This window comes from Macrobrachium nipponense, chromosome 49, assembly GCF_015104395.2.
Source record: "Macrobrachium nipponense isolate FS-2020 chromosome 49, ASM1510439v2, whole genome shotgun sequence".
Classification (NCBI taxonomy): domain Eukaryota; kingdom Metazoa; phylum Arthropoda; class Malacostraca; order Decapoda; family Palaemonidae; genus Macrobrachium; species Macrobrachium nipponense.
In genome coordinates this window covers 11,137,056-11,155,746 of record NC_087224.1, presented here as the reverse complement: position 1 = coordinate 11,155,746, position 18,691 = coordinate 11,137,056, and the positions used below count along the sequence as shown (strand labels likewise).

Sequence of the window (18,691 nt, the reverse complement as noted above, 5' to 3'; positions counted from 1 at the left end):
TTTAGAAATGTAACGGTAGTAAGACTTTGCCATCAGGCTAAAATTATTCGTGTAGAATTTAATTCTACAAAAACAATTACATTTAGGATCAATAGCTGTAAAATGAAACAGGATTGAACTAAGAATTACATGGAGGCTTGAACGTTAATCTGTTAATTATAAAGAGGGTTATCACAGCTTTTATACGCAGTAATTATGCAAGACTCGTTAACGTCAAGTATCGCAGTGTAAAGAGCTCTTTCAGAGCCAACCGGTCCCTGGCATGTAAGGGAAGGAGCTACCCGTAATTATAACCGTAGTTGAACGCTTCTAGTTTATGAGTCTGATATTACTGGTAAACTAAATATGTATATATATATTATATATATAATATGGATATATATATATATATACATATATATATATATATATAATATATATATATATATATATATATATATATATATATATATTATATATATATGAATTATTATCACATCACCGTGTTTCTTATACATGCATTAAACTACAAGTGTCCTTTAATATCCAATTCGCTCTACCTCGGAATTAATTATATTTTCATATATGTTAACCGAAGGGGTATTTTTGGGTTGATAGTAATTTCGTCCTCTCGTGGATTCGAACCAGTGCACGGAGGAGAAATCTAGATTTCAGTGATTTTACCGACTCGGCCAACAAGTGTCGGTAACATCACTGAAGTCTAGATTTCTCCTCATTGCGCTGGTTCGAATCCACGAGATGACGAAATTATTATCAACTAAAAAATTCCCCTTCGGTTAACATATATGAAAATATATTAAACCCGAGGTAGAGTGTATTGGATATTAAAGGACACTTGTAGCTTAATGGATGTATATGAATCAGGGTGATGTGATATAATTCATATATAATTAATATCATATTATATATACATTTATTTTACCAGTAATATCACTCACAAACTAGAAGCGTTCAACTACGGATATAATTACGGGTAGCTCCTTCCCTTACATGCCAGGGACCAGTTGGCTCTGAAAGGGCTCTTTAACACTGCGATACTTGACGTTAACGAGTCTTGCATAATTACTGCGTATAAAAGCTGTGATAACCCTCTTTATAATTAACAGATTAACGTGCAAGCCTCCATGTAATTCTCAGTTCAATGTTGTTTCATTTTACAGTTATTGGTCGTAAATGTAATTGTTTTTGTAGAATTAAATTCTACGCGAATAATTTTAGCCTGAGGACAAAGTCTTACTACCGTTACATTTCTAAAACAATTCAGTCTTTGATACGATCATTCCTTGAACCATTTTAATCTATAATAATTAGTTTTATCAGACTCGAAGTAAGTTTCTGAGTAATAATGTTGGCGTTTAGTTGTGTCTTTTGTGTGTCTTTGTTCCTTACTGTTGTAAATTAATGTTGAACCGCACGTAAAAACACACAAAAATATCTATCTATCTATCTATCTATTCCTATCTATCTATCTATCTATATATATATATATAATAATATATATATATATATATATATATATATATATATATATATATATCTATATATATATATATATATATATATATATATATATATATATATATATATATATATATATATATATATATAACGTTGCATAAGCCAATGAGAAGTGACCTCACATACCCATATCTTACCCAGTACCAAATAACACAAGAATGCAGCGACAATGCTGGTATTTGAAATATGAATGGTTACGAAATCCTGGCAAATGCGACCAAAATGAGCTCTAGAACTGGGAACAGGAGAAGAACTACTAGCAAATCTGCCTTGACATTTAATGCAAAATGGTGCTGTAAGTTTGGGAAAAGGCAATACGGATATTGTACCGAAGGCGAACTGTGGCTGACGAAGATGGAGCTTACGAAAAAAGTAGTAGTACCCTAGAAGAGTCCTCAGGAATCCGTGGAAAAATCCACGTTGCAGCAAGTTGCACCTAGCAACGGATTCAAAACTTTTATTACCCGAAGTCTCACCAGCTGTCAGTTCCCAAGTTGATTTTGCAGTCGGCCGAGATAATGCACTCCCTATAAAGACGACAGACACCTTCAGTCATCAGTCACTGACTGACCACTGTCTGGCTCTAGCAAAGGAATATGTCGTTCCGGGCTGGTGGCTACATTGGCCGTTCTGGCCACCTGGTGCTTCCTGGCAGTTACCTGCCAGGAGACACTGCTAGCCATCGAGTGTCCTTTCCCAGGTGAGACGAAATGATGAGTTTTCTTCTTAATTTAGAGCCTTTTGTTTGTATTATTACTGTCTGCGTTATTTCTTCATTGTTCGCTCTTCTCTGTCTTACTATCGTTTTGCAAATATGGATTCTATGATTAATGACTATACTGAGGTACATTACACATCACTCAATATATATATATATATATATATATATATATATATATATATATATATATATATATACATATACACACACACATATATATATAAAGGGCCAAAAGCACATTTGTAATTATAATTCGAGGATGAGTTTCTGTGCAGACAGGTTTCACAACATTAACTTTATATTGCTTTGGATAAAGCTATCCTTCCATATATATATACTATATATCTTATATATATATATATATATATATATATATATATATACCATATATATACAGCAAATCCCCTTGTCTAGTACAGTTTTGCAATCTTTCTTGATATTACTGCTTGATGTAGCTGACTTCACTTTAAATAAGAATGCCACCAACTTTTCAGAGGGCCAAGATGTGGCATCAGAGCAGGAATGTGCGAAGTACAGCGCCTGCCAATGGACAGACGGAAAGTGCCACATGGCGGACAACCAGAGCGGAGGCTACCTGGTTGTCGGGGAGCCCGTCGACACTGGAAGGGGCTTCAAGGTAAGATCATGAACCTTACATTGTTTTATTTAAAAAAAAATCACGTTCCCATACACAGTGTGACCTTAGAAGCATTTACTTGTAGTGTAAGGTTGCTGCATTATATTCTTAACCAAAAGGTCTTGATCCTAAGAATGTGGCTCTCGGTAAGGTCTGAGGCTACAAAACTTTCATCCATATTCCCTTTTTTATTTTAATTAATATTTTCCTTTCTTTCACCAAAAGCATTACCTTTAACATGAGTGGTATTAACTGATCTCACTGTTCTTGTCAAGTGGAGCTGCATTGGGTAGGAGACTGTAAGACTTCTTTTACAACTTCCATTCTTATCCTGAGTAACGAATCTTTGTGTTAGAATTTAAAGCCTTTATAACTAACCAGCGATCTCCCTTAGAGAAGGCAGTCAGGAGAGCTTAACCATTTCAAAAGTAAACAAGATATTTTCACGAGGTGAAAAAATACAGGTTATTTTCCTCTGTTTTACAGAGAGAGCCTAAATAAAGCATTAGTGGCTGGATGATCACATTTGAAGATGAATTATTTCCTCATAATGCTATAGATCTTTCAGTGATCTAGCCACTCAGCCACAAAGGATATATGAATGAAATTAGATTAACTCACCGAAACTATAGCCATTATACAGTGGCATAAAGTAGGCAGTAATCTCGTGCATGAGGTCGAATTACCCAGATAAGTAAACCCCCATATCTGAATCTTTGAAGAGACAGCGAAGCAAACAAATAACTCTATACAACTAGACACGCTCGTACGAATTCCCACACAAGCTTAAGTCATTGACGTGCCTAACTAAAGAGGTGACTGGAGGAAACATGCTTTCGTTCTCTTCTGTGGAAAAGACAAAAAAAAAAAAAAAAAAAAAGGAATCGAAGGGCGATGTGATATAAATTTTCACAACAGAGATGACTCAGGGCAATATAAAGCCGAAGCAACTGCGATAAATAAAACAATATACCCAGATAGGGTCAAATCATGTCAGCATTATGTAGCATCACTGCCATAAAGACAGCAGAGTGATACAAGCGCTCTAAACAGAGAGTGGACTCTGTGAAGCTTCAGCAAACGGGACAAAGAAGAGAAAATGATACTCTTACTTTTATCAGGGACAAATAAGGACAGTATGAAGCTACGTGAAGCTATGTCAGCTGAGAAGAGGAGATAGATTTACTGAAGACATTTTTTTTTCAGCCGACTCAGCCATGCCAGGGATGGGAAAAGGGTCATTTCAAAGGCATGTATCAGGACGATGTAAAGCTGTAGCAACTGAGACCAAGAAAAAGACGTTACTTTCAGAATAGAAAAGGGTATAGAATTTAGGTCTTAGGTCAAGTGCTGGCACCTATGAGGTTATTCAGAGCTGAAAGGGACATTTGCAGTAAGGTTTGAAAGGTATAACGGGATGAGAACCTTGCAGAAATGAGGGAGGTTGCAGCTAGGGGCCGAAGGGACGCTGCAAAGACCCTTAAGTGATGTTTACAGTGCACCAAGTTAAGCGCACTGTCGACATTACCTTCAGAAGAAAAAAGGAAATTATTATAGTCTCCATCAATTTCTCTATCTGCAGGTCAACCTGAAGAAGGCAGACGAAGCTCTGACTATGTTTGGGGATGACATTACGAACCTGGTCCTCGAAGTCATCCATCATGAACAACATCACCTCCAGATCAAGGTTGGATTATTTTTTTAGGTTTATTTGTTTTTTCCTTCTTTCCCTCCACTCTTCTCTCTGTCTCCATCTGTCTGTATGTCTGTCTTTTTGTCACTCGATCAAAGGTGAATAATTTGTCAAATTAACGTATTTTTTTTCTATTTACTTTACTATTGCCATGTAAATTTTTAAAAAATCTGTTCAACTTTCAAGAAAATATGGGCAGTACACTTTCCATAAACGAGAATTTCCTCTCTTAAATAAAGCCTAAATCTGTGTATAAAACAATAACAAATACACTAACACTCACTTTGGTACGTTACGGCTTATCATTAGATTTACGACGCCGATGCCCATCGCTACGAAGTACCTGTGCCACTTAGTCTGCCAGAAGAGCCTGACCTTGACCAGCTCTACACAGTAGAGGTCAGCGGAGATGGGCAGCCCCTGGACTTGACCGTTAAGAGGGCCGCCAACGACAATGTTCTGTAAGTATAGAGTTAGCGGTCAGCTGCGTTGGAAGAAACAAGGTTCTAAGTTAATATTTTATTGGAAGTAGTGTTCAAGGTAGTTTATGATGATATATACCGATCAAAGTTCAGTTTCAGTAGAGGAAGTAGTGTTCAGAGTTATATTGTACCGAAAGCAGAGATAACGTTTTGATTCTATTGACAGACATAGCATTCGATAGTAGCTTTTATTAGAAACACTAATGTTCAAAGTTACATCCTAATGGTTGAAGTAGTTAAAAGTAAAATTTGATTGGAAGTAGTAGCCCTAAAACTTTAGGCGTTGTCAAAAGTCTGTCAGAGTTAAGCAGCACTTAAAAGTAATGTCCAAAGTAATTCTAATTAGAATTACTGTCTAGAGTTTGTCTGGAATTTATGTCTTGAGAGGAAGATGAGATAGACTCAGAAACCTATCAAATAAGTTAATTGTATTGGGGCATGTGGTATTCAGATATGAATCTTCCTGATGAAGCACTGAATTCTGTCAAAAGAAAATTCGTTCAAAATCTGGGATAATACTGTCAGATTCTCTCTGTTTTAAGGTTCTGTCTCACAGACCCAGCAGCTTCCTTTTAAACTGGATTCAAATAACCAGGAGGACTTTACCTACGTTTCTTGTTTACCTGTCAGTAAACTAGATTAAACTTCCTCAAGGTTCCACACCATTGGCCCCTTGACCTATGAAAACCAGTTCCTGCAGTTCACAACATCTCTGGCCTCCACTTATCTCTACGGCTTGGGCGAGAACACCCACCTCTCCTTCAGACACGTTTTCGAACCTAGGACGACCTTCCCAATCTTCGCAAGGGACCAAATGATCAAAACGGTAAGTTAAAGGTTTTGTTGATGAGGAACTTCAAGCCTTTGGAAATTCACAGGGAAATGCAGAAGATGACTGGTAGTGTATTTGTTTTAGTAATGGAGACTTTCCTACTTTTGAATTTACAGGGACATGAAAAACTTAATTGGCATTAGTTAGATATTTAGCTTTGTTGATGAAGACCGTTTTGCCTGTTCTAATTTACAGGCAAGTACAGGAACTACTGACAATTCTAAATGAGCTTCATTCTAGTACTTACACTAGAGTAGTTAGGGCTTCACTGACAATGGCACAACTTTCCCATTCAGTCTAAAGTCACCTCTGTACAGAGAGACAGAGACTCCCCTTTGTAGTCCCCTGGGCCAGAATGGAGCCTAGCTGTAAGGTAGCTAGTCCTCCCAGCTAAGCAAAGGTAGGCCCTACCAAGTCCCAATTAATCGGTTCTAGTCCCCTGGGCCAGAATGGAGCCTTATGGAGCTGTAAGGTAGCTAGTCTGCCCAGCTAAGCAAAGGTAGGCCCTACCAAGTCCCAATTAATCGGTTCTAGTCCCCTGGGCTAGAATAGAGCTGTAAGTAGCTAGTCCTCCCAGCTAGGTAAAGGTAGTCTTTATCAAGTCCAAGTTAATCGATTCTTACCAGAGTTAGTTATGTCTACGAAAATGAAGAATACGGGAAGTAGATTTCTTACAATAACGTGATTTTCTTGAGCTTGTCGGATGTAAGACGGATTGGCTAGGGTCAGACTGACACTGCTTTCTGAGCCGTTTCTCAACGATAGCACAAAAGTAAAGTGGTCACGAAAGTACACTATTACTGACTTGTTTAGTTTTGAAAGTTCTCTCCTCTACCTAGTGGAAGAGAAGATATTTCTCTATTTGTTCTTCAAGGAATAAAATTTCAGTAAAACATTTTAAAGACAATTGTTCCTTGTCGACATCAAGTCTTACATTTTAAAACAATGGAACATTTCTTTTTTGCTTTTAAAAGTCAATAAATAATATACTTATCTGACATCTTCCTGCAACATGTTACTCTTTATCATGACGTTCTCTATCATCAAATCACATTCTTTTCTAACTTCAGTTTTTACATTTTCTTACAAAGAAGCACTTTACTCCACTGGCAAACAATTATTTGATAACTCCTAATCTACATTTCCCTTTCTGTTCATAGGAGGGAATGAACGAATATGGGCACCATCCTTACTACATGGTCATGGAAGACGACGCAGGGAATTCGCATTCGGTTCTTCTCTTCAACTCTAATGCCATGGGTAAGTCCAGACTCAGAGAGAGAGAGAGAGAGAGAGAGAGAGAGAGAGAGAGAGAGAGAGAGAGAGAGAGAGAGAGAGAGAGAGAGAGAGAGACTTCCTCTTTCACAAGCACATAATACTCACCAGCTCTTAACTCCCTGACAGAATATTCCACCTTCCACCTGGACGACGGAACTCCAGCCCTGACCATGAGGACAATCGGTGGTATTATCGACCTCCACGTCTTCTTAGGTCCATATCCAGAGGACCTGAATGTCCAGTATGCAAATGTGAGTTGTCCTGGAATGTATTGCATTTATTCGATTTGCTCAGTAACCCTTGAAAGTTACAGGTACTGGTGAAAGAAATGAGACGTGGAAATGTTTTAATTTTTTCTTGAAGAGCCTTGTTTTTGTTGGAGAATCTGTATTTATTGTTTGGAAAGATACCTAAACATGTAATTTTTTCTTGATTACTAGTTAATGCCTATAGGAAACTTCTTACACTAGTAGGAAAGCTGTGTGAAAATATCTATTTCATTGTACTTGCTATCTGCAGTGACTTGGACGAGAAATGAACCAATGCATTTATGTTTTTGTCAAGTCTGACGTGTAGAAATTGGACTGATTTATTCTTGATAAGATAGTAATGTATCTCACCTCTTCTCCAGATGATTGGCAATCCAGCCTTCCCCCCTTACTGGGCTCTTGGCTTCCAGCTATCTAGATGGGGAGTCAACTCAACCAGTGAAGTCAGGGAGACCAGAGAAAGGATGAGAGCCAGTGGGATTCCACAGGTTAGCTTTCTTTCTTACTTTCTTCAAATCTTCAGCTGAAAACCATTATGGGCATAGTCAATAGACTAAAACCGGAGGGGCTCCGATGTGGGCAGCCTGTAAAGGCAGAAATAAGTCATAGGATAAGGTTACTGATAATCTGATACACCTGTATTCAGGGGACAACAGCAAAGATCAGGAAAGAATTTTAAGACTAGATGACTTATGCCCCTAAATAAGTCACTTACCCTAGTTTAGAAGACATATTTTTACTCTGTAAAGTTGAATAAAAGAGGAACTCTATATGAGACTACCTGACTTATGCCTCTGCTTAAGTTACTTAGCCCAGTTTAGACAAAGTATTTTTGCTCTATAAAGCTAAAGAGGTATTCTGTTTGAGATTACCTATCTGTATAGATATAAATTCTTCATATTCCCATTCCAGGACGTCCAGTATTTTGACAGTGACTACATGAACGGCCAGAGGGACTTCACTTTGGACCGCGAAAATTGGGCTGACCTCCCAGAGCTGATTCACGAGCTCCACGCAGACAACTTGAGAGTCACTCTCATTGTGGTAAATATTTTTCAGTATGTTGATTGATTAATTGAATTATGAAATTGAGGCTAGCCGAGCACCAGGGCACTTTCTGTTATTCATCAGTGAAGCCTGGACAAAGGAAGCTGAAGTGGTTAGACGCTTAGATGAATTACGATGATCTGAAGGGAAAATTGAGAATATAAGGTTACAAAGGTGCAACAGGAGGAACACTTCGCAGTTGCACGATGAGGCCATTGTGGAAGGAAGAGATTGTGAAAGGGGGTAGTACAGTAAAAGGAATGAAAGGAGTTGCAGCTAGGGGCCAAAGGGACGCTGCAAAGAACCTCAAGTAATGCCCACAGCATCAAGGTGGGTGCACTTAGGGGCAGACATACCCAGTTTTGGCACTGTGGGTTGTTTATAGTTTTGGGTTTGAGTCCCTTTGTTTGAGGGGATAGCCAAGCACTGTTTTATTTCCTAATCTGTAAATTTAGACTTTTTTTCATGTATTACTTAATTGTATGTAAATTATTTACAACAAGCTTGTTTGCGTGCCCCAAACAGCTTTCCAGTAGGAGGGTGGATCTCTCCCTTAACCTCCCATCCCCCTACCTAACCAGCCACCACCCGGGATGGACAAACCAGTTTGCAGGGGGTGGGTGGCTGTCATGTCTCCCCTACCGTCACCCGGCGAAGGACAAACAAGATCCACTCTGATTTCATAGATAATTAAAATATTTTCAACTTTACCGTTAACTGTCTGAAAATTATTTACTGTCATTTCTTAAGTGTTTAAATTCAGTTCTGTTCTTTATGTTTACTTCTCCCAATGGAACATTCTACTCTTCGCAATCTTGCTAAGCAAGCTTATGTACTTAGCCTTATGCTATGGTGAATGACAGTACATCACTTCGCAAATACCCTTGAATCTACCAACTGCAAAAGGACCAAAGACTAAAATGAACAACCCCTCTCACCCTCCCAGGACCCAGCCATTGCCAACGAATTCGAAGACTACCCTACAGCAGGCAGAGGCAAGGAACTGGACGTTTCATCAAGTGGATGGACGAGAAATACGTGCCCCCGGACCAGATGCCCTGCTGCCTCGACTACATGGTGGGCAGAGTGTGGCCAGAAAACAAAACAGTCTTCCCTGATTTCCTGAAGCCGGAAACCCACGACTGGTGGCAGAACGAACTGCACCTTTTCCACGACGTGAGTTGTTGTTGTCATTGGACTGAATATAGAATCTAGACCAAGGGCCATTATGGGGTCACTCAGCGCTGAAACGGAAATTGACAGTAAAAGCTTTGAAAGGTTATCGGGAGGAAAACCTCAAAGCAGTTGCACTATGAATCAAGTGTTAGGAGAGGGTGGAAAGTCAGATGGAAGAGAGAGATTATGAAAGGAGGTAAAGTAGAAGGGACGAAAGGATTGCAGCTAGGGGCCGAAGAGACGATGCAAAGAACCCTAACTAGTGGTGCACTGTAGGGGGTTAATGTTATTATGTAGTTCATACTTTATAATTATTAAAATTGAATTCAAAAGGCAATGTTGCTGTTTATGTATATTATTTATTATCATTAACATTAAACTATATTTTGAGAAAAAAACAGAAAATCCAAAGCTTCATGGAATTTTAAAGATTAGACAAAAGTGAGGGAAGGTTAGGAGCCAAAGGAAATTAGAATTATAAATAAAAGTTAAATGAATTTCGGTGGAAAAGTCGACAGTCTTTTAATATCAATTACGACGAGAGAGAGAGAGAGAGAGAGAGAGAGAGAGAGAGAGAGAGAGAGAGAGAACTGGTGGTCAAGCAAAAATGAGAAATTTCATTTATTTATTTGGTGTTATATACGTCCTCCGAACGCATCGTAAATAAAACCTCTTGTGCCACCCTCAAAAATATATATATTTAAAAAGGTCCTGGAATACGACGGCATCTGGATCGACATGAACGAACCAGCCAGCTTCAACACCAACATGGGCGAGGGGGAACTTACCTGTCCTGATAATCACTTGGATTCGCCTCCCTATCCGACTATGATGGTCCGGGTTGGAGACAGCGACAGCAAGAGAATCAGGTGAGGCTCTGTCAGTTTACCTTGGTGTGATATGGCTGGGGAATTAGCAGCTTGGAAAGGCTGTTAAAAGTTAATATTTCCTGAGCTACAATACTTCTTAGTGGATATCAGCCAATAAATGACTTGCAGGCTTGAATTGGCAAGCAAGCATGTGTTTATATATTCAGGCACACATGTAGTAAGTGTTCAGAAAGACATACTCACAGCTCTCTCTCTCTCTCTCTCTCTCTCTCTCTCTCTCTCTCTCCTCTCATATATATATATATATATATATATTATATATATATATATGTATATGTATATATATGATATATATATATATATATAATATAATATATATATATATAGATATATATATATATTATATGTGTGTGTGTGTGTGTGTGTGTGTGTGATATATATATGCATGTATGTATGAATATACAGTAGATAGAGATATATATACGTATATGTATCTCTAAAACTAACTTTTTGTTCTAATCACATCATTACAAAAAAATGCATAAAACAAAATCTCCACTTACAAAAGAGAATGTTTAGACTACGCAGAAAGCATAAGAGGTTATCTATTTGACATATCTTATTGTTTTCAGATGTTTTTGATTGAAGAGATTCTTTTACTGACCCATGATTTTGCCCAACAGCGATCATTCCCTCTGCATGTCAGCCAATCAGTCTGATGGGGCTTATCTTCACTACGATGTTCACAGTCTGTATGGTTGGAGCGAAAGTGAAGCTACTTTCAAGTAAGTATTGCCAAGTTGCAGTTTCTGGTGAAAGCAGGTGCATTCATGAACAACTGAATAGCACATTTAAACTTAATTCCCTGAAACACTGAAACTGAGTTAGCTGAAGCTACTTTCAAGTAAGTATTGCCAAGTTGCAGTTTCTGGTGAAAGCAGGTGCATTCATGAAAAACAAAATAGCACATTTAAACTTAATTTCCCGAAACACTGAAACCGAGTCAGGTCATGCCAGGGCGATGAAAAATCACTGGCTCTGTGTCATGATCAATTACTGCTGCAGTGTTTGGGGGTCCTTAGCGGTGGGAGGTTGAAACCCACATTCTTTGGAAGTTTGAATTTCCCTTTGGTGTGTTTGTTCCATGTGAATAGATTTCATCTACTGGAATAATAATAATTATACAAAAATTGATAAGTTGAGAACACATGTGACACAATGACGGGCAAATAGTTTCTTTCTGCTACTGTCTTTGATCTTTTTTAATCAACATTACTGCTGTGATACCAATCTATTAAACTATCTTAATGAAATTTTTAGTGATTAAATGAAAATCAGAATCCAGTAATGATAGCTACTTATGGAGAAGGGAGAAAATTGAGTTTACCTAAAGTTTGTGAAAGCTGTATGATTTATAGTTTGAGAAGACAATGAACCAAAGACAAACGATGGCTCTGCTCCTCTATTTTTAACTCTTTTTGCACCCACCCTTCATTCTCTGCCTGTCTATCTCCTAAGATAGAACGTGCCTTGAGTCCAGCAAGGCGAGTGGATCCAAGCGGCTTTCATCTTCCTTTCCAATGCACAAACTTTGGTCGCAGTCTTCAGAATATTAATCTGTTTCTTGGAGTCTTGATAAAACGGGAACATTTTCTATCTTAAACCTTCATATCTCCCACTGCACGATCAGTTTAACTTGCTTCTTATTCTCCACCACTTCAGTGCTCTGGAAGCGTTGTTCCCCAAAAAACGTCCATTCATCTTGTCGAGGTCAACTTTCCCTGGATCAGGCCAATATGCTTTCCACTGGCTTGGTGACAATTCGGCTGAATGGGCCCAGATGCATATGTCAGTTATTGGTGAGTAGTCTAAGAACCTTTTCTAATACCTGTCATTTGTTATTTCAAGTGAAATTTACTCTTTGTCAACACATAATTGCTATAGGCCTGGCAAGTCTACATTGCCTGGAGGCAAATTCCCTTCAGAAAGTATCTCAGATCTTTCCTAGACAGTGAGTTATCTAGGGCTAATATTTATTGGGGTCTACATTGCCTGGAGGCAAATTCCCTTCAGAAAGTATCTCAGATCTTTCCTAGACAGTGAGTTATCTAGGGCTAATATTTATTGGGGTCTTATATCTTCATGATATTTACAGTCTTTTGTTTACGTTTTTACTGTCGTCACCAACGGGCTTGTTCTAAACACGCCCCAAAGGTGGATACATACCAGGTTAAAACCATAGGGGGTCACTATCTAATAAAGATCCAATATCTCCCTTATTTTTCTATAGTAACAGTCCCACATAATATTAACATTTCCCACCAGGAATGCTTGAATTCAACATGTTCGGAATCCCGATGGTTGGAGCCGATATCTGTGGCTTCTACAATGAGCCTAGCATGGAGATGTGTGCTCGGTGGATGGAGCTGGGATCTTTCTATCCATTCAGGTGAGTCTTTTGCTTGGTACTTGAGGTGTTCATTATCTGGGAGACATTTTACCTATTTAACTAAGGGGGAATAACAGCTCGGATCCTTTTATCAATATTCAGTTTAGGTGAAGGAACTATCAATACAGAGCCTGTAGCCTTTCAACCAAGGGAAACAACAGCTTGGGGCCTCTTGCCAATTAGTTGTTTAGGTGAAGGAAATACAAATAATAACTTAAGAGTCTTTCATCAATTATCCATTTGTTGAAGTATCAGCTAAGAGCCTTGTACCCATTTAAGTGGAAGGATAGATCCTTGAGGCATTTCAACAATTATCCGCTAAAGTGAGGGAAGTACTGGCTTTGAGCTCTGTATCCATTTAGGTTAGAGGAATATATCTTGGAGCCTCTTCATATTTCTGGTCAGTCAGACAGAAAAAATCTGGGGGACTTTTACCTAACTAGGTGAATATTGAGCTGTCCTTTTTCCTGAAACATGACAGATATAATTTCAACAATAAAATCCTTTGAATAGGATTCTTTTTCCCCATCACATCTCACTAAGTCAGATTTTTTACCTCATCCATCATCACTGTCTTACCGAGCGGCAGAGTCTTAGTAAATTGCAGTCTCTAAGCAATAAGGCCTATTGCTAACTAAAAATCACCAAAAGATATTTGGCATCAGCTTGTTTCATCTGACAAGCCATGTGAGCATTCTCAAGGAAACCAATAAACATTCTTTAAACACACTTTCTTCCATATCACAACACAGTATAAGAAAGTGAACATATCTATTTCTTTTTTCAAGTTATGTATATATATATTCTTACCTTATGTCTCAGCCGGAACCACAACGTGCGGGGAGCTGCAGCTCAGGACCCAGCCGCCTGGCCACAGGTTGCCGAAATCTCGCGTGAAACTTTGCTCCTTAGATACAAGTACCTGCCTTATCTGTACGCTCTTTTCCACAGAGTGAGTATGATGGCATATTTTGTACGGAGTTTTAGGATGCCATAACTGCAAAACAAAATGGTTAATTAATCAAAATTCTCATAAAGTATGGAAATACTGTAAAATGTAAATATATGTATGCAGTAGGCCCTCAGTACGTGCACATTTGTTACTCACACATATTCTTGTATTGTATACGTACAGTAATCATGTATATGTCTGACATACTGGATTGTTATAAATATGTATGAAATGAACAACAAATGTCTGATCATGCATGTGTGCTACACATTTCATACAGGCACATATGCATGGGCATTCAGTAGTACGTCCACTTCTGAACGTTTTTCCAACCGACCTTGCTGGCCGAGATGTCGATGACCAGTTCATGTGGGGTGACATGCTCATGATTGCTCCAGTCCTAGAGGAAGGAATTAAATCTAGGGATGTCTATTTCCCTGAGGTTGGTAATCTCAAGTATTTCTTATAGAAAAAATATGAGATGAGTTTTCCGACATCTGTGGATTCTCTTCCAGAATCTTGTTCTCCCGGTTCCTACAACTTTTGTACTTTAAGGATGGTGACTTACTTTCTCTCTGGGTAAACGTAACTTAACATTTCACTTCATTTTCCTAACCTATTTAAGCTAACATGTGTTTGGTTGCCTGCCAGATCAGCTACAAAGCTGACAGAAATAACCTTTAGGTCCTTTAGAAAGAAGGCGTCCCTGCAATCGTTGTCTAATCTAATTTTTATTTAAATGTCAGAGGGAAGTCAGATGTTAGGAAATTTATTAGGAAATCTTACATTGTACTTTAGCATTTGAACAAAGCAGTTATTAATGTTCTACAATAAAGCGCAAATTACTCTAAACCTTCAAAACATCAGACTTACTATGTTGGTCTCTCAAGACTCATTATGACCAATGGCTCACCATGCTAGACTCTTCACATCTGTTATAAGTCCTTTAAATATAGATGTTTTCATTTCCCCATTTCAGGATTTGTGGTATGATCTGAAATCTGGTGCTCTAGCGGCTACTGGCCCAGTGACTCACACCGTCGATGCTCCGCTAGAAGTCATCCCTCTGTATATCAGGGGTGGATCTATTATGCCTTGGCAGGAACCCGCAGTGACTACTCGTGAGAGGTGAGCCTTGTCAGCGAAATATCGTGCCATTTTAGTTCAGTTCATGGAATAATTGGGTTATGAGGGATACTGCCATATTTGAAAAAAAGAATTTGGATTAATACGAGAACAACAAGTACCTTATTCTGTCCTTTTGAGAGCTGCAGTATTCATGAATGGAGGGTCTAATAACCTCTTAAGGAAAAACAATTTTAAAAATGTATTGATCCATCAGGTGTTGCCCTGGGTTTGCAATGTAAAATAGATAGTATGGTTTTCAGTAAAACATTCTTCCTACAAACAACTCAGTGAAATGAAAAAGTATTCTGACAGAGTTAGTCTCACTTCTTTCCAGCTCTGTTAACAATTTTTCCTACCTCTGATAAGCCATATCATTATTCCCAAAACATAAATAAGCTGTTCAAATAAATATTCTTCCAAGTCATGTTAATATCTGAAAGGAAATTTTAAATTGTCATGTTTCACCAAGGATCTCGGAAGGGTAAATTAAACTTTCTGCTTTTTTCGAGTTGGGTCAGCTAACTCCCGGATATAAAGCAATCTTCCTCTTCCTTAGTAATGTCATCCCACCAAGGAAACTAAACAAATTCTTCCTCTTCTCTCAAGTTGAATCATCTAACTCAGGGATATGAATCAGTCCTCCTCTTCCTAGTTGTGTCATCCCACCCAGAGAAGTAAACAAACCCTTCGTCTTCTTTCGAATTAGGGCAGCTAAGTAAGGGGAATAAAGCAATCCTCCTCTGCTTAGTAGTGTCAACAAACTGAGAAAAGTAAACAAACACTTCCTCGTCTTTCTAGTTGGGTCGTTTAACTCAAGGATATAAATCAATCCTCCTCTTCCTAGCTGTCCCATCCCACTCAGAAAAGTAAACGAACTAGTCTTCTTCTTTCAAGTCGCGACAAGGAACTCAGAAAAGTAAACGAACCCTTCCACTTCTTTCAAGTCGTGACAAGGAACTCAGAAAAGTAAATGAACCCTTCAAGTCGTGACAAGTAACTCAGAAAAGTAAACAAACCCTTCCACTTCTTTCAAGTCGCGACAAGGAACTCAGAAAAGTAAACCACTCTTTTTCTTCTTCTCCTTATTTACTTTCAAGTCGTATGAACCCATTCGGACTGACAATTGCACTCGATGCCCAAGGGGACGCCGAAGGTGAGATCTTCTGGGACGACGGAGAGGAAGAGCATATCATGTCTGAAGCCTACATGAACTTCCTCACCTTTGAAGCGGTAAAGAACCCTTATAAAGCCTCTCTTTTTAATGCTTCTTTATTCTGTTTTTATTTGTTTCCCAATCTTTTAGTCCTGTATCACAGATCACTATTATTTCAGTTTTCACTATTTACTGTTATTGTTTATTCTCCGTTTTCATTTATTATCTGGTGCAGAATACTGGTGATGTTTTGGAAACTTATTACTGAATATTCTCTGGAGAGTCATCACTGAATGCTCCCTGTTATTTAAAATTGTCTTATTCTCTCCTTTAGTGGAGAATGATGACTATCAAAGGGTTGTGTACCTCTATATATCTTTCATCTACACTTCATTTTTTATTAATCTTGAAAGCAGATGACAGTTCATCAGGGGGAATGTGTTTTCAAATGCTAATAATACGCTCTTCAGTACAGAACAATACTTCTCTAAAGACAAAGTAGTGGTGATTTTGAATTTGTCATCAATAATAATCATAACAGGAGCAAAAGGTCCATTAAGGGTAATTTGTTTTCCTAAATATGAAGCAGACAACAAGAAAAATACAGAAACACCAGATTACTTTATTGGATCTTTCCCTCCTATAAAAAACTGGAACACGATTGTTCGTCGAATCTTACCAATATAATAACAATAATAAAGTTATTTCTAAATAAAAACACATCCACATGAACTGGCTCTTACGGAGAGAGCGCCACACAAACCGAAAACTCACACAGGAGAAGGAAAGACACTAACTTCGTGCCCTCCCAACAGAACCAGCTCTCCACCCAAATCATGCACGGGCACGAGGCCGTCAAGGGCCTCAACCTGGAGATGGTCTCCTTCTACGGGTACCCGAGCGACCCGACAGACATCAGCATCAACGGCACGAGCATCGCTTCCAGCGACTGGAAGTACGACGCGGACGTCAGCGTCCTGGAAGTGACCGTGGTCATTCCGTTGGGCCAGGAATTCGTGCTCACGATCACACATTAAATACCGGTTATTAGATACCAATTTGCTGCTGCGGATTGGTTGGGTTTTCCTTGGTGAGCCTCATGGAAAGTCAGACTTGGGTTTTTGTTTGTTTACGTTATTTATGTCGTGAAGGTGCTTAATAAAGTTAGAAAAATTCCTGTTGATTTTTTTTTCATTATACACAAATGAGGGATAATTTCCAAAGAGTAAATGTGGTTAATTCCTGCTGATTTTTTTCCATCATAGACAAATGAGTAATAATTTCCAAAGAGTAAATGTGATCAAGTCCTGCTGATTTTTTTCCATCATAGACAAATGAGTAATAATTTCCACAGTAAAAGTGGTCAATACCTGCTGATTTTTTCTATCATAAACCAATGAGTGGTAATTTCCACAGAGTAGATGTGGGAAGAGATGGTCTGACGGGTGCTACGAGGCAAAAGGATGCATTTCTTTCCTACCTTCCCTACGGTTTTCCTTCAGAGCTCGCTTCCAGCTTATGTTTTCCCCAAGCGCCTTTCATAGCCTTCCTCTCCTCAATCGTATAAGTCTACAGCTTCCCCCAGGAGTCAGACCACAACCTTTCCCGTTCTCTTATATCCCCGTCTCCTTCCTCTGGCCTGGGGTACAAAAGGCTACTACTGGGTTTCGTATCCCATTGGCTCCCCTGTGAAATAAGTTCTTTCATCAGTAGGAAAATTCCGTTGAGAATTACGTAAAAATTTCCCGTCGGCCTCGATGGAGGTAAATGTAATAATACTTCGACAGTCATGCTGTGCGGGGGGAATACCCAGTGGCGTCAGCCGTACTATTAAATTATTATTACTATCGGGAAAAGTAGCTTCGCCTTTCCGACTTGATACCGGATATATATATATATATATATATATATATATATATATATATATATATATATATATATATATATATATATATATATATATATGATTATAATAATCACTTTAGCACGTGATTCATTTATCACACATATCCACAGATGAAAAATAAACACCCTGTCTCTTATTTTTCACCTGTGGATATGTGATGGAATATTATATACTATATATATATATATATATATACATTATAGTATATATATATATATATTATATATATATATATATATATATATATATATATATAGTTCATGTTTTAAGAATTTTAAATTAAACTCCATTTATACTTTAGTTTATAGGGCCCTTCGATATTCTTCGAGTTGGTCTCTGTTTCATAATGAGATTTTGTTTTTAGTCAATTTTTTCTCACAGAATTCATATCCTAAAAATTTGGTTTTTAACGTAATTAACAGACTACTGTCACAACACTTCTCTAATCCGACACCCTCTTATAATGTCCCAAAGAAAAATATATTTGCCACAATCCCGTTTATTTCGGACAGCAAGTTTTCAACGAACCTTAAACAAATAATTGAACAAGAATTTGGATGCCTTAAGATTCAATTGATTCCAATCAATCCACTCAAGATTGGCGTATTCTTTAACTACAA

The 18,691-nt window shown here is 38.2% G+C and overlaps 1 protein-coding gene across 1 annotated transcript in view; it reads left to right on the top strand.

The window, feature by feature from the left end:
* Positions 1-17,339, top strand: part of LOC135205203 (sucrase-isomaltase, intestinal-like) — a 65,288-nt gene extending 47,949 nt beyond the window's left edge. The window contains 20 exon segments of the mRNA XM_064235565.1: positions 2,094-2,218; positions 2,734-2,876; positions 4,459-4,563; positions 4,879-5,030; positions 5,706-5,877; positions 7,044-7,143; positions 7,288-7,412; positions 7,793-7,918; positions 8,343-8,474; positions 9,424-9,484; positions 9,487-9,653; positions 10,362-10,522; positions 11,167-11,268; positions 12,206-12,342; positions 12,809-12,932; positions 13,755-13,884; positions 14,165-14,326; positions 14,864-15,012; positions 16,110-16,242; positions 16,981-17,339. Coding sequence (XP_064091635.1) covers positions 2,094-2,218; positions 2,734-2,876; positions 4,459-4,563; positions 4,879-5,030; positions 5,706-5,877; positions 7,044-7,143; positions 7,288-7,412; positions 7,793-7,918; positions 8,343-8,474; positions 9,424-9,484; positions 9,487-9,653; positions 10,362-10,522; positions 11,167-11,268; positions 12,206-12,342; positions 12,809-12,932; positions 13,755-13,884; positions 14,165-14,326; positions 14,864-15,012; positions 16,110-16,242; positions 16,981-17,202 — 2,728 coding nt within the window. The 3' untranslated portion in view covers positions 17,203-17,339.
* Positions 17,340-18,691: the final 1,352 nt, after the last annotated feature.